The sequence below is a fragment of the Saccostrea cucullata genome, unplaced genomic scaffold, assembly GCF_032062105.1.
Source record: "Saccostrea cucullata isolate Sc308-1 unplaced genomic scaffold, CSIRO_AGI_Scuc_v1 ctg391, whole genome shotgun sequence".
NCBI lineage: Eukaryota > Metazoa > Mollusca > Bivalvia > Ostreida > Ostreidae > Saccostrea > Saccostrea cuccullata.
Window position 1 is genome coordinate 740930 of NW_026938695.1, and position 20622 is coordinate 761551.

The 20622-nt window shown below is 32.8% G+C and overlaps 1 protein-coding gene across 1 annotated transcript; it reads right to left on the reverse strand.

Annotated features, from left to right (window-relative positions):
- Positions 1 to 1128: 1128 nt before the first annotated feature.
- On the reverse strand, positions 1129 to 20045 carry LOC134250989 (integrin alpha-8-like). The gene is made up of 21 exons (XM_062733354.1): positions 19475 to 20045; positions 15284 to 15417; positions 14739 to 14836; positions 14203 to 14409; positions 13577 to 13631; positions 13305 to 13415; positions 12139 to 12233; positions 11905 to 11964; positions 11609 to 11776; positions 11246 to 11351; positions 10747 to 10932; positions 10259 to 10465; positions 8571 to 8722; positions 8139 to 8276; positions 7573 to 8057; positions 7007 to 7172; positions 6270 to 6458; positions 5685 to 5825; positions 5380 to 5475; positions 4640 to 4768; positions 1129 to 1938 (listed from the first exon to the last, which is right to left on the reverse strand). The coding sequence occupies exons 1-21, from the start codon at positions 19669 to 19671 to the stop codon at positions 1750 to 1752; spliced, it is 3309 nt and encodes a 1102-aa protein (XP_062589338.1). The 5' UTR covers positions 19672 to 20045; the 3' UTR covers positions 1129 to 1749.
- Positions 20046 to 20622: the final 577 nt, after the last annotated feature.

Below are 20622 nucleotides of genomic sequence, written 5' to 3' on the forward strand. Positions count from 1 at the left end.
TAAAACTTTGGTAGGCCATTGTGGCCCCGCCCTACCCCCGGGGGTCATGATGTGAACAAACTTGAATATACACAACCTTTCATCTTTCCTGGCACAGTGGTTTTTGAGAAGAAGATTTTTAAAAGATACCACCAAATTTTCATTAATTCCCAATTATCTCCCCTTGTATGAAGGCGTGGCCCTTCATTTGAACTGGAATTCCCTCCACCCAAGGATGCTTTGTGGCAAGTTTGGTTGAAATTGGCCCAGCGGTTCTTGAGAAGAAGATGAAAATGTAAAAAGTTTACAACGACAACGACGACAACAACGACAAGGACAGACAACGGACAAATTGTGATCAGAAAAGCTCACTTGAGCCTTTGGCTCAGGTGAGCTAAAAATGTAAGAAATAAAATTAAGATTTTTAATTTTTTTTTCAGACTGATTTGGTACCCTTGAGGGCATACAAGTACGCATAAAGAGAAAAAAAAATCAAAACAAAAATATTTCATAAAAATGTCGGCTAAGAAAAAATAACAGAACTGAAATTGAAAATTAAAGCAGATTGGCATTATCAAACATGTATATTGTAGTAGCTACACGTACAGTCTTTATAAAATTTAAGGTAGTAAAAAAATAGATAGGACAAAATGTTCCTCACATTAAATTTCTTAGAACAGTATATTTTGTTCAAGGATACCCAATCTCTGTATATTTGATATTAATGTAGAAGTGTAAGATACACGGCGTCCTTCTAGCTTGAGCTAATGAGTTAGCCCTTGAACTCAATTGGTAGAGCACTGGACTGGCAAGCCAGAGCCCCGGGTTCAATCCAAGCAGAGACACAGAATTGGCTCGGTTACATTTGGCGCCCATGTTGGGACCCGGGTGTTCCCAGGCGGTTAGCGTGATTGCCCCTAGAACTTCGCCCCACAGGTGTCGGCACTCCAAAAGAGAAGAGGACAATGTAGTAGTGTAAGATAAACGGCATCCTACTAGCTTGGACTGGTGGGTTTACCCTTTAGCTCAATTAGTAGAGCACTTGATACTTGCAAATGAAATCATTCATCATAGTTGTCCATGTATTCAATAACTGAAGTTAAAATGATTTTTGGGTGTTCGCAAATAAAAAGCCGACTGACTTGCACTTTATGAACATTTTTCAAATTTATTTTAAAGTGACAGATTTACAAAGTTGATCCACATTTTTTTTTAATAAATTTATTGACAACAATATGTGAACATCTGTATCCATTCTATCAAACGATTAAAAGTAACGATCCATACAATACCTAAAAGAAAGACAAACAGACTATCTGTAACAGACAGACATACATACCATTGTTTCTTCTCCATATAGAATATAAATATTTTATATAAAAACATATTGATTATTGGCACATTTAAGAATAAACAAATCATAAAGTATCCAAGCACACTAGAAGAGAAAGCACATGCATTATTTGAGGATGACACATATACTCGTACATTTACAACTAGCATTTGCTCATTTAAAAAGAATATAGTCACAGAAATTTCATCCTTAGCATCATAAAGAAAACGTAATTTAGATCCCAATCATAGAGCAACAATTGCCTGCGGTAAATGTAGAAATGGTTCTTTTCTTTTCCAATAAAAATGCGACGGACAATCTCATTTGATGAGACATTTTGTTCTTGAGCAACAAGTGAGTTTTCTTGCACATAAACATGTTTTGACAATTCCATTGATAATTTTGAAACAAATTTTTACGCTAGACAGCAAACAGACTCATGTTGTAAAACAAGTATCGTCCATTTGATCAAACTTTTTATTGAGTGTTTCTTGGTCTTCTGAAGGTTTGGAACGACTTGACCCAGCACCGCTTCTGCCGCTTCGAACAGATTCCATTCGGATTTTTCGACTTTTGCGTTTAAATTCTTCAACTTGTTTTCTTTTCTCTCTTTTGAAGAATCCACACTATAAAAAAGGATTGAAAAAAGTTTCTGTTTAAGTAACTGTTACAGGCACTTGTTTAGTATACGGGACACCCTTGCCTTGCTTTTTTTACCACGTTGTAAAAAAAGAAGGGGTGCTCCGTATACGAAACAACTGCCTGTGGTTTAAGTCATGCAATGTAATTAATTTAATAAAATACTAGATGATTATACAATAAAGCACCATTTACAGAACAAATCTGAAGTCATACATTAGCAACAGTAAATCATATGAATTCATACATATTGGTGCATTATAAAACATTCATATGATCCTATACGAGGGTTTTTCGAAAAGTTCGTGGACTCCACCTGACATATCTTTATTGTCCCCCGCTTTCGCAAAAGCGAGTGGACATTAAATCTCATTCGTCTGTCCGTCAGTCTGTCCGTCCGTCACAAAAACTTTAACCTTGCCCATAACTTTTGATTAAGTGGAGCTATGACTTTCATATTTCACAAGTGTATTTTTTGTGACAAGACCTTTCTTTCGGTACCACCAAATTTGACCTTTTGACCTTGGAATCTGACCCACTTTTACACAAAAAATCCGAACTCTTACTTTGGCCATAACTTTTGAATGGTAGATACAAGGACTTTCATATTTCAAAAATGTATTTTTTGTGGCAAGACCGTTCATTGCATACCAATAACCTTGACCTATTGACCTTGACCTTGGAGATTTCTGTACCTGTGAAAAAACTTTAACCTGAACTTTTAAACGGTAAGAAATCGGGCTTTCATACTTCACATATGTAATTAATGTGACAAGACCTTTCATTGGATACAAAGAAATTTGACCATTTGACCTTGGAGTTTGATCTACTTTAAAAAAGCATACCTTGACCATAACTTTTGATGGGTTACGGCTAGTGCTTTCATACTGCATATATTTAATCCTTGTGACAAGATCTTTCATCGGATATCAAAAACTTTGACCCTTTGACCTTGGCCTTGGAGTTTGATCTACTTTTTAAAAACTTTAACCTTGGCCATTACTTTTAAATGATATATCCTAGGACTTTTATATTTCACATATGCATTTTTTGTGGCAATCCTTTTATTTGATATCAACAACTTTGACCTGTTGACATTGACCTTGGAGATTTCCGTACTTTTGAAAAAACTTTAACCTTGACCATAACTTTTGAATTGTAAGGGCTAGGGCTTTCATACTTCAGATATGCAACCCTTGTGCAAAGACCTTTCGTTAGAGACCATGAACTTGGATCCTTTGACCTTGGAGTTTAACCTACTTTTAAAGAACAAACCTTGACCATAACTTTTAAAGGTTTAGGGCTATGGCTTTCATGTTTCAAATATTTAATCCTTGTGACAGGGCCTTTCATTGGATATCATAAATGACCTTGACCTTCGGGTAATAATATATTTAATTTGCATTTAAGAAAAGTTTAATCTTCGCTCTGTTGCCATACGGGTCATCAGTGTTTCACAAACACATCTTGTTCTTTATATTGAGAAGAGATATGGTTTCATATTTGACATGTGCATTTCCTGTGACAATATATTTCCAAGCATGCTATGATATGTGACCCCTTGACCTTCACGACTAACCTTATTTTTTTTAAAAAAATCAACATCAGTGATAATGATAATTTCTAAGTGACATATGATAAGGCGTTCATATTTGAGACAATGTGTCATAAAAAATGACACCCACAAAGACACCGAAAGCGGGGGACTTCAATTCTTTGAATTTGCTTGTTTATTTAACGTCATATGCTATCCAAATTTTGTAGAAATATTTTAACAATAAATCTAAATGAATTGTATTGAAAAATTTTAAATCATCATGATTAATTTCAAACATATCCGGAATTTAAAACTGCAAAAATCGGATCGCGGAGCAGGTCAAAATTTAGTAATTTACAAACAACATACGGAATAAATATTGCAATTACTGAAGACATATTCTCTGTAAAATGGAGCCAAACGGAAAAATTCCTACACTTTGAAAATAAGAATTGTAAAATTGATTCATACTCCAAATTATGGCTTAATATTATGATTCGTTGAAAAGAAATCAATTTGGAAAGATAGGTAGTCCTCATTGAAAGCGACCAAAATTGTGACGTTGTTGAATGTTACAGAGCAGCGGATTACAATGCAATTTTGTGTTATATTGGAGAAAAATCCTAAGTAAACTCTTGAACTGTTAAAGGAATCAAAAATTGTGTCACAGTTAAGCTATTTGTGTGACATAGACGCTGTCGGATGAGGACAATCTGTGAAGAAACGGTTTATATGGTAAAACTGATCAAAAACGCAACAACAAAAAATGGAACGTCTTGGAAAGACGTAGCGCTTCTGAATTGCTGATCTTGTGAAAGCACAGTTAAGTGGTAAAAGAAATTAAAACATTGACAAAGGAAATAATACGAGAACAATTGATAGATTCGATTGAAATAAATTTCAAGTGCTAGAGGAAGGTTTTTAATAAGTGCTTATTGAATTAAACTGTTGAAATGTACATGTATATGAATTTAGATGTGACACTTATTTCGAGTCTCCCAACAGTGCATACTGAACCCCTAGTTGATCACACATTTATTTGAGTCTCCAAAGCAAAACATGGACTTTACCATTATAATCATATGGTAGTTGGTGGGAGTGTTTCATTTAGTTAGCTCAGTGCTCAGTGCACCTCTAGTTTTAATACAAACCCTCCATAGGATAACTCCCAAAAGAATGAATAACAATAATCCTCCGATGGAGCCGATGATGATTATTACTAAATCCACCTCTTCTACACTTTGGGAGAAGGAATTTGGAAGAATAATGGCAACATAAATCTGAAAGAAAAAAAATTTAAAGAATTGAATTTTCGTTTACAAAATCAAAATTTATACTATATTTTGTCTTTTTTTATTTACCATTTTTCATGATAAAAAAATATCAATAGAATGAAAAAGTTTTGTGTAGTGCAATAACCTTTATAAAAATGTTTTATGAAAAATGTTTTATGAAGAAACCTTCAAAACGAATTAAAAGATTTGGCTTGTAACATACGAAAATAACAAATCAAACAGTACAGTTAATTAGAATTTGTACATCAGACCAGGGTTTTTTAAGGATCGTAGGGGGCCTGTATAAGGCCCCATGCCCAATGGTAAAAAGTATGTGTTTTTACCAATTTCATAAAAGAAAATTCCCAAAAGAGAATCAAAACAATCAAATATGGTTAAAAATGTCCAAACTTAGTGATATTTATTTTAAAAATGTTCACAACACAAGGTTAATCTTCCAACAGTTTCCTAAGAGGGATAATTATATGTTTAGCATTTGTCATTTAACGTTTGTATCGTTCCACGACTTTTATTCGTAAAATTGACCATCAGGACCTTGTATTTATCGAATAACGTGTATGATGATATCTAACATGTATATTTAAATGTAGACATACCTCTTCTGATACGTTTTTGCTCAACACCAATGGCACAGCTGATCGCTTGTTAGGAACCACACGACCACGTGTAACAAAGGTATAAAAAGATTTCCCCTATAAAACGAACATTAACAAGTGAGAATATTATTATATCGTCTTTATTCAAAGATTATTACTTTGGAAAAAAAAGATCAACAAAGATGTAAAATGCTTTTCAAATACACAAGACGTATCATTTCAATTGGTAAATTTCGTGTGCTTTGCCAACGGTGGTTAATTGATTTGTCAATTGTACAGTTAAAAAGTATATACATGTATTCTACCTTTTCAAGTTCAGGTAGATTGTTCAATAGGATGTCAAAGGGCATCACGAATGTTCTGCTATCACTGTCCTCAGGCTTGACCATATTCACAGTACAGTCGACCACTGCACACATGTAGGGTCCAACTACATTGTCACAAAACTAAAGAATGTTTAATTTCTTGATTAATAACCCCAAACAATGCCTCTGTTGTTAAATATTATCATATCTTATCATGAGCTCCATTTGTCAGATACATCTTTGAAATAAATTGGCTGAAATATACATTTTTATTGACTCCAAAAGATAACATTTGCTTTAAATTACTATGTTACACTGTATAATGTGGAATATTTCTGTAAGCATTTATGAGATGCTCATGTCGAATTTTCATATGTTCCAGTTTAATAGATTTTATGTCCCCTATAAAATAAAACTTTTATTTTGTCAAAAACACAATTTGAGAATAACATCTAGAAAGTTGAGGCAGTAGTACCCCTACATTACCCATGTAAATGTCATTACAAATAAAAAGATATAAACAAGCAATTGTGAAATACCTTTTCTTGCAAAAGAATAAGAAAATTGTTTTCATTGACAACTTACAATATATTGCGAACTCTCCAGCATGCCTCTGATTGGTTGAAAATCCGGATTTATTGGTGTAAGCCCTATACCAGAAGTGTTGTACTGCAGAGTGCTACTTCCGGAAATGGGGTTTGGGGTTGTAGTTTTCAGATTTTCACGAGGATAGTAAGACATTTTGCAAATGTCTTTCTTGTTACTATTTTGTACCTTTAGGAAAGGTATAGAAAATGCTGGTGACAATTGAGCAATAGTAATTAAAAACATGTTTTACTATTATTATATTTTGTCTTGTTTTCCCATATTTATAACTTCTGAAGTTGATTCTGTCTCAACACGTTGTCGAGCGACCCTTTGCAAACTTTGTTAAGTTTTTTTAAAGTGACATTAATCTTTTCGAAATGACAAATTTCGATTGATTTTGTTATCTCCCGACTGATTACTTTAAACATTTTCATTACAAAAGACGCGAATTAAGGTTCGTTAATTTTATTATTTTTCAATTCCATGATTTTAATTGCCAATTTTCATTAGTTGTAAAACACTGAAATACAAGAGTTATAATGGAACAATATGTCCTAATCGGACGTCTTGTCTCCCATACTTTAATATTCCTTGATGATGTAAATTCATTGTAAAGTCTGCCCATAAAATTCAAGAGATTCTAAATCCCTAAATAAAAGAAAACACCAGAAATCATATAATTATATGGACGGACAACTCTTTCTTAGTTTAATATATTTTTCAGGTTGTTGTACCTTGAGATCACCCTCTTTGATGAAGATTTTGTTCTTAGTCCTGACAGGAACTAGGAACTGTAGATCCACAGTCTCTATAACACAGGGTCCGTCGTTGAAGAGTCGGTAACTGTTTGAGAACTGTATACTGCTGTTGGCTGACGTTATCTGTTCATCGGATGCTGACCTGTGACAAGTTACATTTGGTGAAAATTTTGTTTGACAGTTAATTTTTTCTTGCTGAAATCATTTTTTTTCAAAGTAAGGACAAAAAATCCTTTTCAATCATGAAATCTAAAACTGCTGATCAGTAACATGTAGCTAGTAAGCAATTTTCGGAATATTTGTAATATTTCATACCAATTTTTTTTTCTTTTGTCACGTTTTGAACTCGCCCTGTCACAGTTCTGTTTAAGAATTTAAACTGTTTTTTTTTAGTTTTAAATTCGCTCACTTGTGATAAGGGCAAAAGGGGCGAATGTAAAACGGGGAGGAATATTTCCTTGTAAACAGTATTCATATATCTAACTGTTCTTCTTAATACATATAATGAATGAGAAAGTAAAAAGACTTGTCCTTCAACTTACACCTGCAGAGTAGTCTGAGTAAAAGCGGCAACAGGTACATTTTTAACAACTGTGTTATCTTCTGGATAAATATCGTTGTTAGTTACGGAAGTCACATTGAAAACGAGGCTTCTTGTAGATACATAACCGGAAGTCGATTCCAACACACTTCTGGAAACTTCGAAAAACACATCGAGTTCTCCTTTCATACGTTGATAAAAAGGATCTTGAATCTCACATTCAATCGATTTATTGTTTTTCATATCCATACAAGACATTTTCACAGATGACTGACTTATTTTCAGTGTATTGAATCTCACCAGTTTAGAGTGTTCGATTATTATTGATGTTTTGAAGGACGGTTCTCCAGAGTTTTTCAAAACTATTCTCATTTGTAAGATGGTGTCATTGCCGATGAGAAGTCTTTTCTTATCAAAGGTCACACGGAGATTCAGATTTGATTTACAAATTCCATCTTCTGATTTACATCCTGTGTCAAAGCGTGCCTGAATAAAAAAATTGAAGGTAAACTCAAAACTCAGATTATTACAATTAATTTTAAAACAAAACTAAGTCAAATTCAATACCTTTCCGTAGAATGTTGGAGTGACGTCCCTTTTCAGAATAGCTCTAACTCTTCCAGATTCTGATGTATTACTTATTCTGTACTTCACTTTTAGAACTATCGGTCTCTCCAAGACTTGAAAAAATCTTCTGTCGATGAGCTGTTGCAATTCATCACAAAATAAATCACTTTCTAAATGCACTCAACACACTATAACTAATTCTTAAACGTATTGGATATCGAGCCCCTTTTCTGTGGAATGTTTTTTTTTTCAAAAGTTTATTTATTTACATTTTTTAAAGGGAAGCTTTGATTAAAAAGTAAACAAATCAAAAAAGACAATTGCCCTAAATAATGCCTTATTACATTAAGAGTGAACTGCTGGTTGCTCAATTCCCATCAATTTAATTCCTTTTTTTGGATAAATTTATGCAGAAATTAATTAAAATCCTACCGGTACTCTTAGTTCTAAGCTATAACAGTGAGGTTTATTAGAAAACACGATAAAGCGAGACACGTCCTTTGCCCAAAGGTCACTTCTTTGGCTGCTGATTTCTGCCCTTTTACGAGTTTCATTTGCATCAACAGTGATTGTCAAATCAATTTCTGAAAAAAAAGTATAATGGTTTTGTAAGTAATTGAGTATCATTGACACTGTGTAAAAATGATGGGGATACAGCTATAATTTTTTAAACTAAACAATATTGATTATACAAAATGATTGCTTTCATTGCCAAATCTTTAAAACGTGATCTATATCAGTATGCAAACTGAAAATTGTATGATATTATTAATAAATTTAATTTCCTTTTAAGGATACACCAAAGGCTTTTTTCAAGATTTTTGTCAATTTTGAGATTTTTGGCTAAGAAAAGGATGCTAATCACTGCTTTATAATGCATGAAAAATTCTTGCTGATTGTTAAATGGTTTTGTAATTATTTAACTATAATCAAACATAAACACTAACGCATGTGAATGTGCCGTTATTGAAGCTTCTGATTTGATCTGTGACTGCCTGCTCCTCACTTAAGCAATAAATCACTGTTACCACTTGGGGAATTCTTCACTAGCCACACAGGGGTTATAGGTAATAAAACTACAGGGAACCCAAACTTAGGGAAGGAGATCTAACAGGTCACTAATGACCATAAAATAGGAGGTGGAGCTTAGCTCTTGCCATTTTGCCGGGAAATCTTTCTGATTCAGAATTGAACCTACTTCACTTAATTAAAGCACCTAAATATAGAAAAGAACCTCCCATTCTTGTGAATATGCATAGAAAATATGGATAAGTGACAGGTATCCAAAGCTGAATCTCCAAGGTGTCATATATTTCTAGCTTTGGCAGAATTTGTTGTGTAATGGGTTTTTGCCCTATTCTGTAAAGTGAAATCAGACAGTTGGTGGTATTATTTCAAAGGATTCAGCTCCCTTACTTATTGACCAATTTCTCTGAAAACTGGCTAGATTGTGTCTTAAATGTGTGTTCACAAAACCGAATCTCAAATTTTTGATATCTTGCTTAGTTCTTGAATTATTAAGGGAAATGTAGAAATGGGCTAATAAATTAGTAACATTGACGGACAAATGGACGTAACTTTTGAACTAGAAGATTTACCAAAAATCTGAGATACGGTTTTTAAGTTCAATCTTTAATCTACCTTGAGGCAAAATTATGACTTTGAAAGGTGGAATATGAAAAAGTTGATTAATAAAATACAAATGCACTAACATTTACATTAAAATATTAATTATTTTTTATAAGATAAAAATGAAAGTTTTTAGGATCATTAAATAGTAAATTTAAAAAGCTTTCAAATGAAATATACTTTTAATATGTTATCTTGAATAATAAAAGAATTACAAGCAAAATAAATTTTTGCCCTTTGGAAACCTTTGGTGTATCCTTAAACACTTGAAAGTTGTCTTAATGAAGAGTTTGATATCTTTAAGAAACAATAAATCGCAAAGTTTTGATTTCTGAGCGCAACTTCAAGAAAGTATTAAATATTTAAATCGGAAACTAAAGAAAAATTGATTTTTTTAATATTAAGAAAATGACATATTATGATGAAGAGGAACCATTTGGTCATTAAAATACACTGTTTTGAAATTCTAACATGATCGATGAGTTTCATACCAGTATCCTTTATTCCATCTCCTGTAAAATTAAAACAAAAAGACACGGAGAAACATGGATTGAAATCATGACCGTCACTGCACGATATACCGCTAGCGTTTAGAGGGATGCGGTCTGGGTTGGTTGTTATATCACAGTGGATATCAATGATATTTCTGGATCGTAGAATCAAAGCTGTATCCGATTTGTATGCTCCGACAGCAAAATCTAAAAAGGAGAACAAAACTGTTGATAAATGTGTAAATATGTTTAAATGGTAAAATTATTGTGGCATATTTAAAAAATGTAAAGTAAATCTATGGAGACATGAAAGATGAAATATTTTTATGCGTATAGATGTATTTGATAATTGTTTACGTTGACCATGTAACATGAGCAACATAACATGTTTAACATTTGCTCAACACACTGACGTATATTTTACCTGTCTATGTTAATTTACTATAATGAAACTGTATTTTTTATATATATTTTTCTTAATTGTTTACCATTATACATATTGTCATCCACATCCATTGCTGATCTTGATATATACCATCCGAATCCCTGAAGTCCTGCTTTTACATTGGTTCCTGTTATTTTCTGTGAATGTTTGTCTTCTAATCTTGTTTTCCCTCCATTGAAGATGTAGACAGCCCCTTCAATATCCTCAAAAGGTGCTCCTATTGCTATATCTAAAAGAACAATTCCACAAAATCCATTATGATAGTCTTCTATGCTTTATTTAGCCAAAGTTTTTAAATTCAAAACAAATATTTTGTTTTTCATGGACAACATACAACAAAGTAAATAATTTTTTATGTATATTTAAAAAAATCATTTAGTTTCAAGTAAAAAAAGCTTCAGTATGTCTAGAGTATCTTTGCTTTCCAAATATGATACAGATTTAATTACATGTTGTTCAATGTTTAAAAAAGACCATAATGCATATGGAACAATTCAGTATAAAACATATTTTAAGAGACAAAACTTAACCTGATCACAAACCATTATATCCGTCTTTGTTTATGTCACCAATATTGGCAATAGCTGTCCCGAATCTTGAGAACGGAGACAAAGAACCGTGTAGTACATGTGGCATATCATCAATTATCTGAAAAATAAAAAATATATATATATATATTTCCACTCATATTCTACAAACAGATGTTTTAAAAATAAAAAGGATTCATTAATTGAAAAAATGCCATAACTTCAATTTCTCGACCGTAGGATACGCCCTAAAATAGACAGAGCTTATTAAAGTATTTTCATATAATATTGTTACAATGTACATGTATGAGAAGAAAGAAACGAAATCCGAAAAGAAAATTTATATAATTTTTGCTCATTAAACGAGCTTTGTCTTACAGCTGAGGTTCCTGTGCCGTAATATATATAAACGGATCCGATGTCATTGAGAACTTTGTTTCCTTGATCATCCATAGAAAACCAATTTGGTGCCGCGACCAGGATCTCATCGTTTTTATCGCCATTAACATCAGCAATACACAGTGTCTGACCAAATCCTCCTCCAACCTTATTTTATACAATTATCATATGAGGGTTGTTGCTATTAAATGTTTGTTTCGGTTCACAGAATATCATATTATGATATTTATAGCAATTGTATTTCGATTCGATTCAACAAAAATATAAATTCTAACCTGGTTTCCTTCGATCTGTTTGACTTGAACTGGAGGTGCACCAAGTATAAATACAGAGAACTGCAATATGATGAGATAGAGTATTTATTAAGCAGTCGTTTACGTAGACACAATCTAATACTAAGAGAAAACATGCTATTGTTATAAATGAATTAATGACATTTTGTTTTGTCAAAAGAATTAACATAATGCATATAATAGATTAAGTCTTTGCTATTCATTTCTACCACCTACAGCGCCAATATTTCCGTTCTTATTGCTGAATCCAGGGGCGCCCACCACGAAATGAAACGGGTTTTGTCCCAATTGTCCTGTCGCAATGCTATAGCCTGTGAGGGTATTACATGTAATTGAAAAGATATAGAAAAATTTCAAATATATCAATCTTTTTTGTTTGTTGTTATACATGAATATGCAAGAATACATTGGGGAAAACATATACTAGTAAAACCAAAAATTTAAATCATATTTTAAAACCTTTGATGTAGTGATTAGAAATATTTTTATCACAGAGATAATTTACTCCAGCATGCTAGAGGTTCACGGCGAGATACTTTTTGACTTGGCGCCGCGTAACCTCTAGCATCCATTGTAAAAATTCTCGCCGCTACAACACCAAGTGGAAAAAAATTATTTTATTAAGAAATAAGGCTTTGTATATTAAAGAATGGTACGACATGATAAAATACTCAATATTTACGATAAAACTTACGAATAAAACATTGTTAATCTCTCGTATTAGCAATAAATCCATTATTTTTTAAATCGAAGCAGAAATTGAAACAAGTCGTCTGTTTAAAATTCGGAAATAGAATTCAGAAAATCTGACGAAACGAAACCAGTGTAATGCAACGAAAATTTCGTTTTCTGACAAGCAATCCGCAAAATTAATGTGAAATCAAATCGAAAGTACTTCTGGTGACGAATTGGAATACTGACAAATTTCATTAATTAACAATAATGCACACTGAATAAAATGGATTTTATTATTTCTTGTGACTTTCATACCCCATGCAAACACGTAGGTACCTGAAAATTACTTGTTAACAGTTTATTTCACGCATAATACGTTCCGCCCAAAATCTCAGGCGGAACGAGCTCGTTAGAAAATGGCCTTCGGATGTAAGAGTCCGAGGTATATAAGGAGCATAGGGACGTTAACCGAGGCTCTTACTTGTAGGAGTAAGAGATAATTATGCTCTCAGTAGAAATTGATATATTTTTTTCTCATCCAAATAATTTAATTTAAAGGTCAAAGAACGTTTGGTAAGGAATTTTACATCCAAATAAATAGATATTTTTTTTTATTTTCCTTTTTCAATCAAATGCAATTCAGTTGTCATAGCGCTTAAAACTATTATTTTAATTTTGCTTGTTATCAATACATATATTTTACTTACCGAATAATGACCCAGTTAAGTAGGTATTCTTTATAACCTCTGACCTTTCTACTTCCAGTTTCAATGACGTCACGCTTTTCAGTGTGCCATCATTTTTTCCCACAATGCCTCCTATATTGCAATAACGCTAAACTTAGTTTGTTCTGCATGAAAGAATAGCTCTTGAATTGGAACCAAAGAAAAACTATTGACGTACGAAAGTTACCAGGAAAGAAGGAAAGATATTTGATTTTTATTATGAAAGAGGAATTACACATTATGTTCAGCTTCACCTGTTGAACTCCTTCCGACATTGGGAGCGCCATAAAACGTTTCAAAAACAGGAGTCTGAAAATTCATCAAAATGATTGAATTTTTCTTAAGGTCAATATTTATTTCTAAAATTCATAAAAGCCATTAGGTACTATAATGATATGTTATTTTCCATCTTTATTAAAGCCTATATAATCATAATGTTTGTGTCTCTTCTATATTGACAGATATTTGCTGAAGAATTCCAATTTTTCAGGCCTCGTTATGTTGTAAAAGTTGACATTACTTTTATCAAATTTGGAATAAACTAAATTTTACCAAAGAAATCTCGATATCTATAATATTATATTTATATAATTATATACATGTATGAAGACCAAAATAAAATAACTTATTCACTTGACTTGCAATTGTTTATTTAATTTTCCTTTAATTTATATTAAATTATATTATTATTATTATACATTTCATCGATATTCGGGGGGTTTAGTTTTACATGACTTTTTAAAAATAAAATTCCACCAGTATTATAACACAACCTTAGTTCGTACATTTAAACATCAGTGTCTTTGTTGTAAGCTGAAATTTATTTATTTTATTTATTTATTACTTAAATTTATTGATGTTATTATTTTTTGTAACTAACCTTGATATCGGAAAGTGAAAATCCAATTAGCGGTGCCTTGTAAAAGTCAAGAACATCAGGGGGAATTCGAAACTTGCTTACTTCCGGTTTATTCACCAGGTCTGACCTGTTTTTCAGAAGGAAACAATTTCCGGTCACTTGATAGTAATCATCCACATTATCATTTGGATTGAAGAATCGCAAATTCTTCCAGTTTGGTGCACAGATCTGAAACAAATAAGTACTTTTGGTGTAGAGTAAAACTTTATCAAATTATTTTGAATGTTTTCATTGGAGAATATCATGTATTACGGTTTTTATCGTATGTTTAAGGTTAATTGATCTTATTAGAGAGTTAACTCTAAAAGGAATAAATGACGAATAAAACTTTTTATAAAATTTTAACATAAAAAGGCTATTTGTCTAAAAATTGTGCAGGGCAAACTCTCAAAAGAAGAGTTGGATTTCGTTTTTAAAAACCCGAAGGATTTAAAAAAAAAAATATGTGAGTATAAGATGTGAGTATAAGAAATGGATGTTAAACCTTTTAAAAATACCTTGATGGCTTTCATCTTGTCCTCGGGTACAAGAATAGTTGCCCCTAAAAGTTGTTCCTTTTGTTCAAATACGTTCTGCGATTCATTTGCATGATTTTCTGTAACGAAATATTTGACAGAGAAAAAGAGAGAAAAGGAAACCCCTTTGTATACAGTATAATTTGCACGCATGTAACGTTTAAGTATAATTTTTAAGTATTCAATCATTTTTGGTATACTAAATGATAGTCCATTATTTATACACTGAATTGACGACGGATTTTTCCGTTATTTCCCGATCATGACAAGGAGCACACGGCTAGTGTGACCGGTCGACAGGGGATACTCACTATTCCATGGCAGCTGATCCCACCTCTGATGTTTTGGAGGTCCGTGTTTCCTCTGCTCGTATTTTGTATTGTTTTTTTTTTTTTTTTTTGGACTTTTGATCTTGAATACTGTTCGTTATCTCCATGTTATCTCCATACGTTTCATTCAAAGACAAAGAAATATGAAAGAAGAAATTCACCTTACCAAAATTTCTGTTGAGTTTTTAAATAACTCACCTCCTGTCCTCAAACTTGGTAAAACTATGCAACTGGACTGGGAATGGAAATCAATAGGGCATGCGTAAACATTGCCAGGATATGGAATTTCCGGTCTGTCGGTGAAATTATCTTTTGTAGCACCAACAAGTAGCCTAGAGAGAAAAAATTTAAAAATCTTGTTCTTTTTTTTTACTTACAGTATAGTCAAAATTAATATATAAATAATGCATCTAGTTGAGTGTAACATTGAAAATTTTCACCCCAAGAAAACCATTGTCAACCGAGGCGCAGCCAAGGTTGACAGTGGTTTTCGAGGGGTGAAAATTTTCAATGTTACACTCAACTACATGCAATATTTATCGTATAATACTGAATGTTTTATACAAATACATATTACAGTGAACCGTGCGCGCATAAATTCCGCGCAGTCGCTATTTTTTGTAATACCACCCGTCGTCAAGCAATGTTGACTGTTGCTACGCAGGAGGACGTGGCTTCATTATTCAGCCGGTAGTAGTGTTTTTTATCAAATGTTTCTCGACGAATCAGATTCAAGTAATTTACATGAAAGTATAATATTAATACATATCAAATCCTTTATGGCCAGAAACATGCACGCCAACGATAAAAGGAATAATAGAATCATTTAGTGACAGGTTAATTATCGATATCTTTTAATTTAGCTTTATATTCATTGTCAAATAATATAAATACAATAAAATAAAATTTGCAACCTAAACGTGAATAATCATGTAGGTTTGTATCATGTACAAAGTTTTTTTTAATTACCAATAAAAGTTGCAAAATAATTTTAAATTGAAAATCTGACATACAACTACAATATATAAGTAGGAATGGGAAGCGCCCATGGCACTTTTTAGTGTTCCAATAGCTCTATTCTTAGCGTAAACGTTTATTATGCGTTGCTAACTTCTGTGGTTTATTTCGTGATTATGAATGAACAGATATGTTTCTTTCGAAAATATTTTTTTCAAGAATCTACAAAATCATAATTAGAAATCATCGATTGTGATTTAGTTTGAATCTAACTAACCAGTAACGTAAATTTTGGCGATAATAGTAATGCCAGACTTAAATTTTACTTCAATTATTTAAATTAGACTTCATTTTATTTTATTGTTTTCTAGTGTTTCTTTTATATCTATAAATTAAACCTTGATACTTACTGTAAAAATTCCTATAATAAGGGCCCTGGGGACTGAAACCTTTGGAGTTACATCATATGATGGCAAAGGTGTAATCTCTCCAGGATCCTATTTTCTTTAAATTTTCGTTTTGAACAGTCTTACTTTTCTCTTTAACCTCATAACAATGCATATCTTACCTATGTAGGTAGGGACTGACCCAATCACAAGGCAGGATGTGTATTGATGAGGAACATAAATTATTTTTTTTCTTCTTTCTCAATTTGGTTTAGCTATATCTGTGTGAATTTTTAATTTTCTAAACTTTCAAATTTATTTATTTATTTTTCATAAATTAATAATACAATTAGTTATTTTTAATCTGACTCTATGGGTTAAACGTAGCGCTTGATTTATATTACTGTCTACTGTCATATGACTTTTATTTATTTATTTTATAATATTCACATTCTTTTTATTTTTGTTCTTCTTAATGCAATCATATTGCTTTCCAAGTTTGTCTTTTTTTCCTTTAACTAATTCTAAAAAAAAAATTATCAGTTCTTAAAATTTGTTTAATTCTTAAAATTCGTTTTATCTGCCATATGTATGTGTATATATGTACATGTGTTTTTGCATGTTAATTCATGTTGAAAATGTTTTCTTGTGATATTTTAACTGTGATAGTCGGTTTAAGAGCTCTACAGAGCTCATGTTTCTTGTTATGCAATGTATACAATGCCAACTTTAAATAAAATTTACTTACTTACTTACTTACTTAAAACACTTACTTTTAAATAAGGTTTCCTTATATAAAGTTTACAACGACGTATACGTGGCAAAATGTTGCAATGCAGAAAATGAAAAAAAAAAGAAAGAGAGGGTAAGAGAGAGAGAGAGAGAGAGAGGCTTAAGAGAAGATATACCGGAAGAGGGAGATATAGGTTAGGGAAACTTTCTGCCCTATTCCTATAATTCCTTGACTTCTTACTCCTTGTTGGAGTGGGGAGAAGATAACTCTCGCATACTCCAATCTGAAGATTGAGTGAGAGTTAAAGTATGAGAGAGGGGGGGGGGGAGAGTGTGTGTGGGGGGGGGGGGGGAGAAAGAGTATGTGGGTAGAGTGAGAAAGTGGAAGGAGAGAGTGTGTTGTGAGAGTGAAAGAGTGTGGGGAGAGTGAGAGAGTAGAGAAAGGTTGTATGGGGAGAGATTGTGTTTGGGGTGGGGATGGGAATGATCAAAATCTGGAATAGGAGTGGGGAGCGATGGGGGTTGAACCGGAGACCCCAAGCACAAAAACAGTTCATCATACACCTCTAGGCTATACATACAGAATTAAAGAAATTGTACACAGTAAATCTCTATGACCTAAAGAGGATATCTTTCGATTTTGAGGTCAAAAGATCAAGGTCATAAATTGAAGAGGTCTGTTTGTTTTAAAAGCTTCTTGAGATATCGCTCGGAAACATAAGTTAAAACAGGCAGAACATTTTAATTTATTGCCTTGACCTTTGACCTTTTGACCTCAAAATCAATAGGGATTTACCTTAGGCCACGGAGAGTTATTGTGTAACATTTCATTGCAAAAACTCAAAGGCTTCTCGAGATACATGTACGTATAGCGTAGAAACGAAAGTGTTACGCACAGAATGCATTCGCTCATGACATTTTTTTAATGTGAATTTTATGTCTAGAGCAGCATAGAAACAGAATCATCCTAATTAAACAGTGTCCTTAACATGTGTTTAATAGAGGATGTGTACGTAAAAAACGAAATTCTCTTGTAGCTACTCCGTATATTAATAGAAAACGCGGAACCACTTCAGAAATGCTTTGAACAGGCAGACTCATTTTTGTCTAACCTTGACATAAGAATGTGTGAAAACATCTGTGCAGCTTCAAATTGAAATTCTGCAAGGTTAAACTCTTCTGCTGCACGGGTTTTGCCGTGTAATCTGAGCGATAAAAATGTGATAGCATTCCGCGATAAGAAATAATCTGACTCCCGAATAGTTCAGTGTAGTATATGCCACTTATCTGATAGTCAAGAACGAGGGGGTAATTATGAGATTAGTTGACAGGCAGGATGCTGCTGGGGGAATTTTATTTCCGTTTTTATTTTCACTTTTCTGACAGTTCTCTCTGTCTCTCCTTCTCTCTATTTCTGTCCCCCTCTCTCTTTCCCACTGTGTGTATGTGTATCTGTATCTTTTCTCTACCCCCCTCCCCCTCTCTCCTTTCTCTCTCTGTCCCTCGCTTCGCAGTCTCTTTCTTAGTCACTCTTTTGAATAAATAGCAGGCAGCATATCAACTTCTTTCAAAAAAAAAATTAAAGGCATTAAATATTATCTACGCTTAAACGATAAATTGTATAGAAACCTTGCAATACTAACTGATTACTCCTAATGGACCATTACTTTGAGGAATTATAGGAGATATGTGAAAATTGGCACGAAATTACCTCATCACATCGAATTTGTTAAAAATGCTTAGCTTCTAAATCTACCAGGGTTTTATAAATTTGAATCTAAATTTCATTTAGCTTCAATTGCTTGTTTGTCTACAGAGCAAATAAATGATTTTGACCATTTTTCCACCATTCCAATTAATTCGTTTATCCTATTAGCTTGTTATAAATAAAATAGAGACAGATACGTTCCGCTTGCTGATAACATCTATTTCTGTATGTACATGTCTTTGAGTATAAACATCGGAATAAATTCTATAGAATGCTCTGTTCTAAAACTCTACTTTTTTCACATACTGCATGTCTTAATGCTGTATAGCTTCTGAACGTGGAAAAATTAGCTACGATCGTTATGACAAGGGTCTTACTACTCAGGTATTCAAACTAAAGGCCCTTCTTTTTGGCATATTGATTAATATTTCGTATTGTTTTCAAGCATTTTTGAGAATGTTCACTGTTCGTATTCTGCCCATTTTTCACATAAGCATTGATTTGAAATAAGACATTTTTGTGTTAGTTCAGTGATACTCTCACACAAAGGAAAAGAAAACGATCTATCAAGACATGTATTGGTTCAAAACAGGTTGTTTTTCTTACCATTTTTTAGAATCCACAACAATTTCAGCCGTAGCACCGAAATAAGATCCAGGTTTTCCGTGGAAAATCAAAGGGCGCTCTATATCTACATTATAACATGTAACAACATTGGGCAAAGTCGTAAGTACTATAAACCACACAAATACACTTCTCACAGAACACAGTTTTCGGAAATTAGTGTACATAATCCAATTCATCTTGAAATTCCGTAAATTTTGGCGAGTGGTTGACCTCTCCAAGATAACGTTTAGATAAAATTCGGCTAAGAATCAGCCGCTTTTGAATTTGACTTTTTGGAGTGAACACATCTTTGATCTTCCTACACGTAGTGTAAAGCATGAGAGCTAATTTCATCTATGGTAAGGGGGGCACTCTTTACATTGAGAAAATTGCTTTTGAGTTGAATGTTGATTATTGTGCGATGTTGACGTATGAAGTTTCTCATAAGTAGACATACATATTCCTTAGCAATGATACCGTGGAAGTCATAAGTAGTTCTACATATAATCGTCGTGAAACACAGCTAGAAAATCTAGAAACAATCACGCATTGTTCATATTGTTATAAAAAATTTGTGAAATAATCTCTTTACAAATGAGTAAGCGAGGATGTAGAAACAAATGCAGTCGTACATGTGCTTGCTTGTGGGTGTGTTTTGTCCTGAACGGAACGGAAGTGACGTCATTTACGGAGTCGATGTTGATTGCTCTGGATCTCTTGATTTATAGATATGATCTTTGTAATAGATGTCCCGCTTTGTGGTGTCCTTAGAAAATATTTTATTTACCACCACTGAGTACATGTATCAACTCCCTTAAATCTAATGTTGTTTATCAATAAGTGAAGGCTAAGCAAATTTCGTGAGCAGTGGGTGTGGAATCAATAAGGTACCGGTACACATTACCGACATAATAATACATTATTTTTAAAATTTCTTAATCCTACTTAAATGATTTTTGTACCTGTTAGATACAATATTTAAACAATAAAATGCCTTTTCTTTGTTTATTAGATCGGGATTCAAAGTTGCAGCTGTTGCAGAAAAAAGACATATCCCACTTAAGCGGGTAATTTTTTTCTGCAACACCTGCAAACGTTAATTTCTGTGCTAAAAACCAAAACGAAAGCCGTGTATAGTTTAAGTAAAC